Source organism: Pyxicephalus adspersus, chromosome 5, assembly GCF_032062135.1.
Source record: "Pyxicephalus adspersus chromosome 5, UCB_Pads_2.0, whole genome shotgun sequence".
NCBI lineage: Eukaryota > Metazoa > Chordata > Amphibia > Anura > Pyxicephalidae > Pyxicephalus > Pyxicephalus adspersus.
The window spans coordinates 93,976,948-93,990,199 of NC_092862.1; the positions used below are offsets into that span (position 1 = coordinate 93,976,948).

A 13,252-nucleotide genomic window follows, 5' to 3' on the forward strand; every position below is an offset into this window, starting at 1 on the left:
GGCTTATTTTTCATTTTTACCTAAAAAGGGGGGGCTGTCTTATTTGATGGCCCTGCCTTATCATCGGGGAAACATGGTACAGTAGTGTAGAAAGTTTATACTAGTTAAGAATTTGCTTCCTTGTATCTGTTAGAGCACTTTGCAGCTCTGACCTTTTAAAGAAAAAATAATAGTGATCACCAAGGGGAAATCTTCAGCCAGAAGATACTTCTATTATTGCAGAGGTAGGCAAACTCCGGCCTTTAGGCCAGATATGGTTTAGCCGGTAGTTTGTTCCAGCCTAATGCCCCCTGGCCAATCTGGCCTAATCCCGGCCGGCAACCCGCAGCAGAGCCAGAACAAACTCCTGGGGCTGCGTAATATGTTGGCGCTATATAAATCTTGTTTATAAATAATAATTACTTACCACAAACCTATAGGACACTCAATGACTTTGAAAGCCGTGCTCTCTTTTAGAAACATTTTGGAATGATATCTCTCTTTTATAGGAATCTCAACATACATTGATAATGATAAACCTAGGAAATTAAAGATAATCTGGGTCATACAGAGATCTGTTATTTTTGCATCCAAATTTTCCTAGCATGTTAGACACTTGCTGGTGGAGCTATGGGCGCTCTACCCTAACTTTGGATTGAGAGCTTTAAAATATTTAATAAATCTATGATTTTTCTTCTTTAATGAGTCTGCAACAGTCTTTCCCCAAATTGCCACCCTATCCTTTGTACCTGTGCCAGGCCAGAATAAAATTACCATCACTTCATTGCAGTGCACACAATCTCATTCAATTTTTTTGGAAAACCAATACTATGTCATTGTTGAGCTATATGTTAGCACCAGGACTGTTTTAGAGTTAGGGCAATTTTGGGGTATCTGAATTCGAAGTCGGCAAGAAATGTACGGACTCCTACTACACGTACTGTGGGTTGTTATGAAAACATACAGCATGTCAAAAACTCCTATTTCACGGATAACAGTCATGATAAAGTAATTTATACTGCTGTGTTAAGCCCACTTAAACACACAAAAATACCTGGTAAATGTCCAGTTAAGACTTAGTCTACAAGGGCATTTTCCCCAGCGTATAACCTGAGGCTTTAAAAGCCCATGTTTGAAATGGGCTAATCTACACCAGGGCGTTTCCTTGAGGCACGTATTTGAGCGTTATCTATAATGCTCCTTGCAACGTTTTAAAAATTAAATCGATGGGTTAACGCTGGAAATTGTGGGTAAACTCGTCCATTGACTTTAATGGGTGCGTTTTTCTGCGTTTTCACGCATTTATAAGTATTAAAAAAAAACGCGGGGAAAACTCTGGAAAACCCGGCATATACGTTTTCTAGCGGTTTAAAGGCAAGCTTTAAAATGCTAGTAAAAGTGCAAAAAAAAATGCATATAAACGTGGTAGGAAGGTTTACATGTGTTTTTAAAACGTGTAGACCCAGCCTAAAGGATTAAAAGAAGTTAATAGCCATGGTCACTCATTGAAACTTACTATAGAAGAAGCCATCCTTGTTTATCCAGACATTATTAGCTATGTGGCTAGAACCGTAACAGTAATGCGACCCACCCAAGTCAGCGTTGAAAAAATATTCTTAGCTCTGAAATTTATCAAATCAGATTTAGGAGCTTCTATGAAGTGAGGTCTGGGAGAAGCAATTCTTTTTCTAAGAATGAATTAAATAATTTTGGACTATATTAACTATTTTACAGCTATATACCAAGTTTAATTAACATATCTGCTGTTTTAGGTTTTTCATTTTTTTTGGTTTATGTAGTGTAATTGATAGTTTTTAAACAGCGAATGGTGTAGTTTTTTATTTTTGAACGTTGTTCCTGATCCTCATTTTTATTGCAAGTATATTAAGTATATTAATTATCAAGTATATTAAAATTCATAGCTTCTTGATAAAAACAATAACTAAAACTTTGTTTAAATTTTTGTGTTTTTAGTTTAAGGCATAACCTTTACTGGTTTACATGCTGACAATTACAGGCTGGTCAATAGGGTAAAAAGCCGGCTTTCTGGCCAGGAGTTCTTGTTCCCAAAAGCAGATCCTGTCTTCAAATAGCTTCTCAATGGCTGAGCTTTGGCAGTAATGAAATGCTGTGTGTATTTGCATACATCAGCAAATTTAAATTAGAGTCGTCGAAGTGTTTGTACCAACTTCACAGTCCTGGTTAGCACTGTTACCAATATTTTAGAATCTGAGCTGCCAAGTGCTCTAACAAATTGGACAATTTTGTGACCAATAGGTGGTTTGCAAGTACAACTCCAAACCTTCCTGTTTGCAAAACATTACAAGGTAAAAAATTAACCTAAAAACATCTTCAAAGATAGAGCATTTGTATTATATATGCAAATTTATTTTCTAAAAATCTCTTTTTATCTTTTTTTAGGGATAATGCTGCCAGAATGTCTGTGAATTCGTTGCTTTGTGATCGCATTGTACTCGCCAAAGAACTTATAAAGAGAGCTGAAGCTCTTTCCAAATCCCGGGTTGGTGGAGTTGAAGGTGGTGCAAAACTATGCAGCAAGCTGAGAGCTGAGTTGAAGTTCTTGCAAAAGGTAGAATTGGGAAAAGTAGCCATTAAAGAGTCCCATTTGAAAAGTACCAACCTCACTCATCTACAAGCCATTCTTGAGTCTGCTGAGAGTTTGGAGGATGTGCTCAGTGTACTTCATGTCTTTAGCTACAATGACCAATTTGGTGAAAAGCAAACACTTGTGGTGGATGTGGTAGCTAATGGTGGCCACACATGGGTGAAAGCTGTTGGAAGAAAGGCAGAAGCCCTGCATAATATATGGCTTGGTCGCGGTCAGTATGGTGACAAAAGCATAATTGAACAAGCAGAGGATTACTTACAAGCTAGTCAGCAGCAGCCTGTACAGTATAGCAGTCCTCACATTATATTTGCTTTCTATAATGGTATTTCCTGCCCTATGGCAGAAAAGCTAAAGCAGATGGGAATTTCAGTACGTGGAGATATTGTAGCTGTTAATGCCTTTGAAGAAACTACACAAGAAGAAGATGCTATGAGTGACAGTGAATCGGATGATGATTCTTCAGAGCTCTTATATGGTGGAATAGTAGATAGAGAAAATATAGTGGCCAGTGTGGCTTTTCCTAGAGAAATCAAAGTTGAAGTCTGTAGGAGGGTGAACTTGGACATCACTACATTAATCACCTATGTATCTGCACTTAGTCACGGGGGTTGCCACTTGGTGTTTAAAGAGAAAGTATTAACAGAGCAGGCTGCTCAGGAAAGGAAGGAAAAAGTCTTGCCACTGCTGAATTCTTTTATGGAGGACAAAGAACTGTTTGCATGTGAGTCTGCTGTGAGGGACTTCCAGTCTATATTAAAAACCTTGGGAGGACCAAAAGAAAGGGAACGAGCTGCATCACTTATTAAAAGTATTACAGTGGTACCTGATCAGCCTTCAGAACGTGCCTTAAAACTTGAAGTCAGCTCCAAAATAAATCAACGCTCAGTCTCAATTTTTGGTACTGGTGACAGCTTGAAAGCAATCACAATGACTGCTAACAGTGGCTTTGTAAGAGCAGCAAATAACCAGGGTGTTAAATTCAGTGTATTTATACACCAGCCTAGAGCACTAACTGAAAGCAAAGAATCTTCTGCTACTCCTGTACCAAAGCAGCATGGATCGCCAAATCGGCTATGACCTAAACGGGTGCAAATTTTTATGAAAAGTTTCTTCAGGTATTACTAGTTTTATCACAAAAAGCAAATATACTGCTAAATCTTGCTTTAAAAAATACCGAAAAAGTATTTATGCTTTTTGAAATGTCCAGAAAATTCTTGGATTAATAAATCATGCACTTCAAATTTTTCTTGTGTTTATGAAAAGTACATTTTGATGTTTTGCACTACTTCTTGTTCAGACATGCCAGTGCCATTGTCATTCATAGGCTTTTTTAGGATGCACAGATTTTAAAACCTTTAGCTTGTACTCTGCAGTGCTCACTTTGTCATCAGTATAATGAAATGTTAACAGGGTTTTGCTCAGGCCACACTAGTAGTAGTAGCCACAGTAGATAGTCGCTATTTTCAGTGGCAGCACCTTGTGCATACGATGCTCAAACTTCTTCAGGGTTTACCGAGTACATTCCAGTTGTTTTTTTTTTAATAATGGCAATGAAAGAAGGATGTCAATTTTCAAAACTCTTACACATGAGGCAACTTACCTTTTCCTGCCTACTGCAGGTATCCCAACACTTTCAGGTATATTGAATGCTTACCATTCCTTGTGGTTCTTCCAGCCAACTTACACATCCTTCAGTGACTAGGAACCAGCAGGACAGCCAAGTTTTAAAAAATAGTCTGATGGAAAGCAGTATACAACATCTTGTTTTGTTCTTCCCCATAGTATCAGGATCACTTTTAATTGATAGTTGGCTAATGGTCATGATTGATGCTCTAATAATAACTTGGAACATGTTTGCAACTAGTCAGAACATTTTTGAAAACTTGGAACAGGTCAGTGATTCAGAAGGTGTTGAAACAATTAGGTCAACCTAATGGCAACTAGCATTTTCAGATAGAGATTTTCAATTGCAACACATGCATATTTTAGCCAGTTCAGCATTCACATCTTTACAATCTCTGTAATTTAAAAGAAAGAAAAAAAAAATGGCAACAGAAGTCTGACAGGCCATCCAAAAGGAAAGAAGAAATTTTGCTGTTGGAGAAATGAATGAATGAAAAAAATATATATATATATATTCCCAAAACCGACAAACTATTGTTAGAACATGTGTTACTGGACTGGTGAATTTAACCTGGAGTTGTCCACTTTCTGACCTGATTTGTTTTAAGTGGGTTTTGCAATCTTATAGATATGTATAGAAATTTGAAACTTGTTTCTGCGCTGCCCGAACACTACGCCATTCAAAGTAAAGCCTCCACTGACATTTGCTGGAAGACCAACACTATGAAAAGTTTCAAACTTCATAATGCCTTCTTCGCTCAGTTCCTTCCACCTTCTACAGGATGCTGTAGTGACGTGGAGGTTGTGATGCCATGGCTTTGGGACAAAATTGGTGCCTTTGTACTTTTCAGCTCTATACTCTCATACTCGCTTTAATTTTACATTTATAGTGACTTTATTACTAGGCTGTGCAGGTGTCCATGTCCTAATGCAAACTGTCAGATGGTGCTCTATACAGCCTCTTTGGCAGACACACTTAACAAAGTTTATTGCAAAAATACAGTTTAAAAAAAAATGCATTTTGAGGTTGTACTTAACCAACTTCAAGTTTTTGCAAGGAAGGTACATATGTCTGGAATTGCTGATCATTTTAAAAATGCAAATTATATTTAAAGCTGAACTCTAGTCTTACCTTTAGCCCTGCATAGCTGTACAGGATTCCTTCATGTACATATATTGTTTACTCTAAATTCACTGCAGGTCAGATAGTGCTATCTCTCTTCCTGCCTGGACAACATACCAAATTATTTAGCCGAGTCCTTCCCAGCCGGACTCTCCCAAGCCTGTCTTTTTCATCTTTCATCTTGACTATACCCTACTTCCAATCTGTTCCCCTGTACATGCCTGTTTTGGTAAACAGTGTAATGCATCCAAAAGGAAACGTACTGTACACTGAATGCTAGATGGATTTGGAATAGAATGGATTTGACCACATTTAATTTAAAGTGGACCTAAACTAAAATTTCAACTTTACATGAAAGGGTGGATAACTCTTTATATAAAGTAAAAATAATATTATTTAACTGCAACACCCTTTTCTTTGAAAAAAAAAAAAAAAAAAGCAATCAAGAATGGATGGGAGTGCAGAGCCTCCCGAGATACCTACGTCACGCATCCCGGGAGGCTCCTGGCTGCTCCTTATGGAGCTTTTTTCTACACTTAGGGGAAAGAGATGCCGATCTCGCACTCTCTTTACAGCAGGCTTCGTCACCAGATCTCGCACCTGCACAGTGCGTGATCGGTTGATGTACCCAGAAGGAAGAAAAAGGCTGAAGATGGCAAGACAAAGAAGAATTCCAGGACAGTGCGGGACTTGATCGAAGACTTCTCCATTGCAATTTTTTTTTTATTTAGTTTTTACTTTCAATGCTGTGAAAGATACAAGAAGGACTGAGCGGGGCTGAAAACGAGTGCAACATGGCAGATTTAAAGGCTCATTTCTAAAGATCGTTGGAAAAACTATGTTAAGAGAGAGAAAGAGCCGCCATTTGCTTCTACTATGGACAATTAAAGCTATCATCATTAAATACTAATCTCCTGCCTACTCTTCCAACGCCATAGCTTTAAGTCTTCTCTTTTTCTTTGTTTGCAAAAGACAGTTTCTTTTTCCTTATATCTACAACACTGCGTTTGTGACATGGACAGATCCTGTTAGCTATCCAGTGGTGGGGTCCTCTTGGATCCAGAGAATGCTAGGGAACTGGTGCATCTGCAGTGCTGGATTAGCGATTAATCACACTTGAGAATAGCATTGTCAAAGAACCTAGATGTCGAATTTGGGTGACTTTATAACAAGATGGGCAAAAAAAAAATGTAATATGGGTGGGAGGGGATTCAATATTTGCCTGGCAATGTATGTTGATTTACTGCTATCATTTGGGTGAGGTTTTTTACGTAAGGTTTTTTTTTCTTTTTTTTTGGGAGTGAAATTGTTACTTTTTCAGAAGGGGATTGTGTTCATTTGAATAGAGGTCTTTTAAACCTCTTATTAGTTTAGAGGAAAGAAAATTAGTTTTTTTGTTGTAAAAAACATCTTAAAAAAATAAAAAAAACTGTTGCCACTCCAGGAAAAACACATTTCATAAAATGATTTACTTTTTTTTTTTTTAAATACCACTATTACATATTTATATTATTATGTACATTTTAGAAAAGGTAAAGGAAGTAAAAAAAAAAATCAACAACAGAAACTCTGTTAAAAATTTAGCATGATCAAATTTCATGTTTTAAACAACTTAAATTATGAAAAGTTACTTAATTAGAAACAAAATCCAATTTGTTTTTTACCTACCGGTAAATTGCCCTAATGTGGAAATGAATTATTTTTGTTTTCTCGGAGGTAAATCCGTTGTGGCCACAGTGTGGCAGTGTATGATAAATTTCACATCCAAAAAATATGTAGACATGAAAACGTCAAATTAACTAAAACTGACTTTTGGGGACAAGAATCCACATTGATGTAGGAATTATTAATTAATATTAGGAATTTTAGCATGTATTACCTCTTAATTAAACATAAACACTTCTGTGATCAGAGGTCTGTGGTTTGGACATGCTTTGCTATTTCCCTCTAGTAGAATAAAAATTATACTACTAAAATTATTTTTGAAATGTCTTGCTTAAGGGTCTTTCCTTGGATCATGCCTCAGAATTTAAATGGGGTTAAATAAAACCTAAACTGAGAGAAATATATAGACTACCGTTGCTTGATTTAGTCGTTAGCCTGATGCTTTGGCTTTATTACTTTTTTTGCTGACCCAGAGAAGAAAATTAATCTTAACTTTACTATAGATTTCATTTCATATATGCTTAAAGGTGTTAAAACCAAGCACAATCGGGGAACAAAGAGTTTTCAGAAGGACACCAGCAAGAGCTGCCCCATATTTATATCAGGACGGGGATACTTTAAATGTAAGACTCTAGTTATAAAGTAGTGAATTTGACATTCACTGAAATATTCCCTGATAGAGAATCAAATACTGACAGTGATTGACATGGACCTGGAAGATTCTCCTCTAGGGAATGTTATGATGGTCAGATTTTCTACTTTAAAAATCGACTCCTTAGGGTCTATTATAACATACCATTTTTTAATTGGTTTTGCAAATTTCCTGGTGCCCATGGAAACAAAGTAGTCAAACACTGCTATATTGCCCCCAGCATGCTTCACAATTGCAATAAAGTTTTGCAATTGGTATGCAGTTTTATGTTCTGTGCCCAGAGGTAAACTATTTACATAATATTACGAAGCAACTAATTAAAGACATCCATGATCTCTCCATTTGCTTTATTATGAGCCAAATTCTCCACATTGATATACAGTGGATCCCAATAGGGGCTTTTTTTAAAGTGCATTTTTACAGAGATGAAATTAGGGATCAATATAAGAATTTGTTCTAGTAGTTCTGAAAAACACCTAGGGAGTCTTCACCAACGTAAGTAGGCCTGTGGTATAAGGACTTTTGGACTGATTTTTGTCCAAAGTTTCATGCAAAAGTTGAGTAGCATTAGTGTTAAGTTTCCTTCCTACCATAAATAAATATGTTCCCAAGAAATCCCTTGCAACTGATTGTAGTTTTAAAACTTTCAACAACTTTTTTTTCAGTGGTCCTATGAAGCTGTTTTTAATTAGGCTTTATGTGTGCAATAACAACATTTTCTTGTAAGTACAATATTTTGTGACTTATTGGGGATAATTTACCAAAAAACAATTATGTTCTCTTAGCAAAGTGAAATATTGCTTCAAGGAGATTTTCAGATAGCTTAGTCAATAAGATAAAGCTTGGCTGACCTCTGCCTTCCAATCTTCATTACATTCTATAGGTCTAGAACAGTGGTCCCCAACTCCCAGGCCCCAGACTTGTGCTGGCAAGTGGCTGGTGAGTTGGGGGCCGCAAATTACAGAAGGCCCTCATTACACTCCTCTAAAGCTAGTGACAGTGTGACACAGGAGTGCAACCAGCGGGAGAATGGGCGGCCCTCCTCACACTGCTCACACAGGAGATGTGGAGAATGGTAGAGTAATGTATCTCAGGCTTACACTTCTCCGCCAATCTCAGCAGCTCTGCCACTTGATAGCACACCAGCTTTATACTACTTTGCTATTTTCAGCTGGTGTGCTGACAGCAGGGAGAGCTGCTAAGAATGGCAGAGTAGTGTAAGCTGTACATGTACCTGGCCGAGGCAAAATTTCTTTTTATGTTACCAGATCCTGCTGTCAGAAAGGTTGGGGGCCACTGGTCTAGAAGATCCAGGCAGTAGGTTTGAGAAAGGTTACGTTGCAACTGTTTACTATGTGGTATGGTCTCAGGTATTGCTATATTATGTAGTCACAAGAATTACGGTACTATATGTCCCATCCTGGGATTTGCTCTGCAAATTTTAGTTTTATCCAATACCAATAAAATCTGGCAAATAAATCAGCTTTTATACATCAATTGAGTTATATATAGACATAGAGACATAGCTAGCCATTCGTTTTAAATGGTATCATAATGAACAAACTCAATACATCACTTTAAATTGCACCATGACACCTCCAGATTGACTTCATCAACTGTACATGGCTTCTTATGTGCAAAAGGAGATTCCATGAATATTTTTTATTTATATCATATCTAAATACCAATATTAAAGCTTCTGCAATGGTAACTAAAATATGCATATGAAAAAAATGGACAAAATATACCTGAGGCTCTCCTTAAGTGTATGATAAAATATATGAATTTATATGACTGTGTATATTATGATATGCCATAGAAAAAATGTAATAAAATAACATGAATTCTTATCTGGTAACTGCTTTAGAAATTCAAAAAAGTATTGCAGAAGTAAACATATGTATATGTGTAGAAATATATTTTGCACACCATATTTATAAGGTATAAGATTAAATCTTGTCTTTGTCAGCAATGTGGGAAAATTTGTCTTAAGTATTAAAGGTAATACTTAGTTCAAGTACGCAGCTATTTCATGTGAACGTGGCTCCTATTGCATGCTAATTATATAGGTTTCATCCTATGAAAAGAAATTGTTGTTCTGGGAAATTAGCGGCATGAGACCCTAAAAGTACAGAAAAGTGCTGATATATACAGATTGTAAAACTCTTAAATTATAAACATATTTAAAAAATTATAGTTGTAAAAAAAAATGTGTGCATTTTTATACAACACTACAAAAACGTAAAGTGTTTATTTCACATGGTAATTTTCAGTATGGAACTCGTGGCAATAAAGTAAAATGAAAAATTGGAATGCTGTTATTTGATTGGAAAAATTGGAATGCTGTTCTTTGATGAACACATCGAACTGTCAGCAAACACATCGAAACTGTCTCTGTAATGCTGACAGGTTTTATTTGCTTTAAATTACTAAACAAATGACTGTCTGATGCCAAAACTAACACTAATGTATACTGGTATGAATTAAGACCAGGCCCCAATGTTTGGCTGGTATGGTAGCAGCAGTCAAACAGAAGTTTCATCTCTGTTGAGTGTACCTATAGTGTAAGGAAAATAAATGCAAGAGTCCAGACCTTTGGCCATCCAAGTCATTTGATTGTGTTAGAAAATGTAGCGCCTGGTGAGATAACTTCAGAAACTCACTCTTTACAGAGCAGTTTTTTTTTGAGGTTTTATAATGAAAATCCAACACACAAAGTAGAGAAGGAGAGGGTAGCAGAGCATTATAGAATACAGGCTAACTTCTCGCAGCAATGTAAAGTCCTAAGCACAGTTAACATTTGCATGCAGTTTCAAAAGGTAATAATGCTACCTCCAAAAGCAGACTGTGCTTTACCCCAGTTCCATTTCCAAATTTAAGAGATCCTGCAGGATCCTGTCCCCAGGGTTCTAGCTTCCACCCTCACCCCAACCAGGCCTCCAGGGTCAGCTGCTCTGATCTCCAATTCTGGAGCATTCTATTACTCCAGGAGGGTTTCCTCTAGCTCTCAGTTTTCCTATATTTACACTCCTGAAAGCTACCTGCCAAAAGGTCACAAAAATACTTCAGCGGGGTAGTGATCGACTGCCAACTATACCTGCACATGTACTACCTATGCAGTATAGGACAACCAACCATCACTCCCTTGTGGGGTAACACATTCTAGAATGAACTGGAAACCCTGGACTTAACCCTTAAATATATAAAGTGAACCAACTGCACAAAAGTTAAAAATGTGAATGCAGTAAAAGGAAAATGTCAAACTTCTGCATATCTGACTATAATAAAAGTGGAATTTGTTAATGTTAATGATAATGTTTTACACTTGGTTTATGTTCATAATATAACTGCTGCTATAGTGCTATATTAATAACTGATATTACACTTAGAGACAAAAAAGGTGAAGAAAATAAATACCACAAAGGTCAAACATTATAACCCAAAATTTAACAAATTGGAAAAAGAATATTAAGAATGTAAAACCCACTATGTCATGTCCCTACTTATGTGATATAATATACTTCATTATATTGGAATTTACAGTTATTCAAAATCTGACCAGCCAGTATTACATCTTTTTATATAGAGAATTACAGTACATTATTTCTAACACTGGAAAAAACCCGTAGGTGTCATTTCATTAGAGGGCTAAAGGGAAAGCTCCGATTACCCTGAACTTTAATTTTGAGGTTTACACACAACACTACTCCCTTGTTCCCCACCTTCTTTTTATCAATCTCACTTGATCAGCTTTCATGAGGTTATTCTACTCCCAGGGTTATGAGAAGCAGAACATTAAGCCTGTTGATTATTGATACGAGAAATACAAACATCATGCAGCTGTCCATAAATCCCAGTTTATCATATAATCATAAAGCTGACAAAAAGGTCTTCAAAATCCCACATTTTCCAACACAGACATGTTATCTAAGTGTTGTCAAAGTTCTGAACACTTAATTATAGACTCCATAGAAAAATATTTAGAAAGTTTCTTTCTCAGGGAATATTCTCACTGTATGATATATCTGGGCTCATGTTTTTTGCTGGATACATTCCAAATATAATATCCTTGCCATTAAGCCAGTGCTAGCGTAACAAATGAGTTAGACACATCTCTACATTAAGTTCAATAACAACAATTACGGAGGAGCAAGCTTGTGAAAATCTAAAAAATGTAATCAAGGTAAAACTGACTAAATATCATTCAAAATAAGTGCTGTGGTAAAAACAGCAGTCAGTGTACAAACATAAATTTGTGCCCACAACATGCCCAATGCATTTTTGCCTCTCATTTTTGATTTTAAAAAAGGGACATTGTAATTAGGCTACTGTAGGGAATAGGAAGTAATGGTCAGAAAATACAGAGAGGGAGGAAATAAGAAATATCTGATTTCATAGGTCTGCCTGGTCTTCTTCCAGCTGGTAATATTTTCTGGCTTTTTGGCAGATCATTATGTGTGCAGCTTTCCAATTGTTGTCAATGATGCCAGTTCACACTGCATTGTCATACATTGCTAAAAATAGTAAAGGTTGGTTTTTTGTGCAGTAATGTGTTTTGAAGGCCTAAATTCAGATTATTTATCCACTCTTCCATAACCAAAAGCAGAATGGTTAAAATAAATAATGAAGTTATGTAATCCCTAGTCAGAATTCTGACCTGAATATCACTGAGAAGTTGTACTGGAAGCTGAAAAGGGCTGGTAATGCTGGCAAATGTTGCTAAGCTAAAGTAGTTCTGCAAAGATGTGTGGGCCAAAATTCCAACACAGCGATCTGACACCCTGGACAACAGCTAAAGGATGCATTTAGCCAAGGCATTTCGCTGAACAGCATGCTTATATATTTCAGAATCCTCCACACCATGGAGTGACATAAAAACTGTAACATTGTCATGCGTACATGTACTTTTGTATTTATACAACAGTCAATATTATGTATATATTATATCAAACAGCTAAAAATTTGATTGAATAGGAAAGGAAGGAAATATATTTTTATAGTACTCGATGTGTAAAAAAAAATCTGTCCTTAACTATCTAGTCTCCCTGTCTATCAAGGAGGACAGGTTATATAGTTACATAGTAGGTTAGGTTGAAAAAAGTCCTTCAAGGAAAATATTCATATCTCAGATATAAAACCCTATGGACATAGTTGGTCCAGAGCAAGGGAAAAAAACCCTGGTACAATTTGCTTCAACAAGGGGAAAACATTCCTTCCTGATTCCATGAGGCAATCAGATGTTCCCTGGATCCACAGTCACTGGTATTTTTACTTTAAAGCCTTAATACCCAGTTATATTCTGTGCTTCTAGAAAAACATCCAGCTTTTTCTTAAATCAATTTATAGAACTTGCTGAAATTACTTCCTGAGGGAGCCGATTCCACATTTTCACAGACCTTACAGTGAAGAATCGCTTCCTTATCCGGAGCTTAAACTTCTTTTCCTCCAGACCCAAAGAGTGCCCTCTTGTTCTTTCTAATGATCTCAAAGTGAACAATTGGGAAGAGAGTTCTCTATATGGACCATTTATATATTTATACAGGGTGATCATATCCCCCCTTAAACATCTCTTCTCAAGGGA

The 13,252-nt window shown here is 36.6% G+C and overlaps 1 protein-coding gene across 1 annotated transcript in view; it reads left to right on the forward strand.

Moving 5' to 3' along the window:
• C5H7orf25 (chromosome 5 C7orf25 homolog) overlaps positions 1-3,853 on the forward strand; it is a 5,862-nt gene extending 2,009 nt beyond the window's left edge. The window contains exon 2 of the mRNA XM_072412165.1: positions 2,401-3,853. Within this exon, the coding sequence (XP_072268266.1) occupies positions 2,417-3,685 (1,269 nt within the window). The 5' untranslated portion in view covers positions 2,401-2,416 and the 3' untranslated portion in view covers positions 3,686-3,853. The remainder of the gene's footprint in view (positions 1-2,400) is intronic.
• The last annotated feature ends 9,399 nt before the right edge of the window (positions 3,854-13,252 follow it).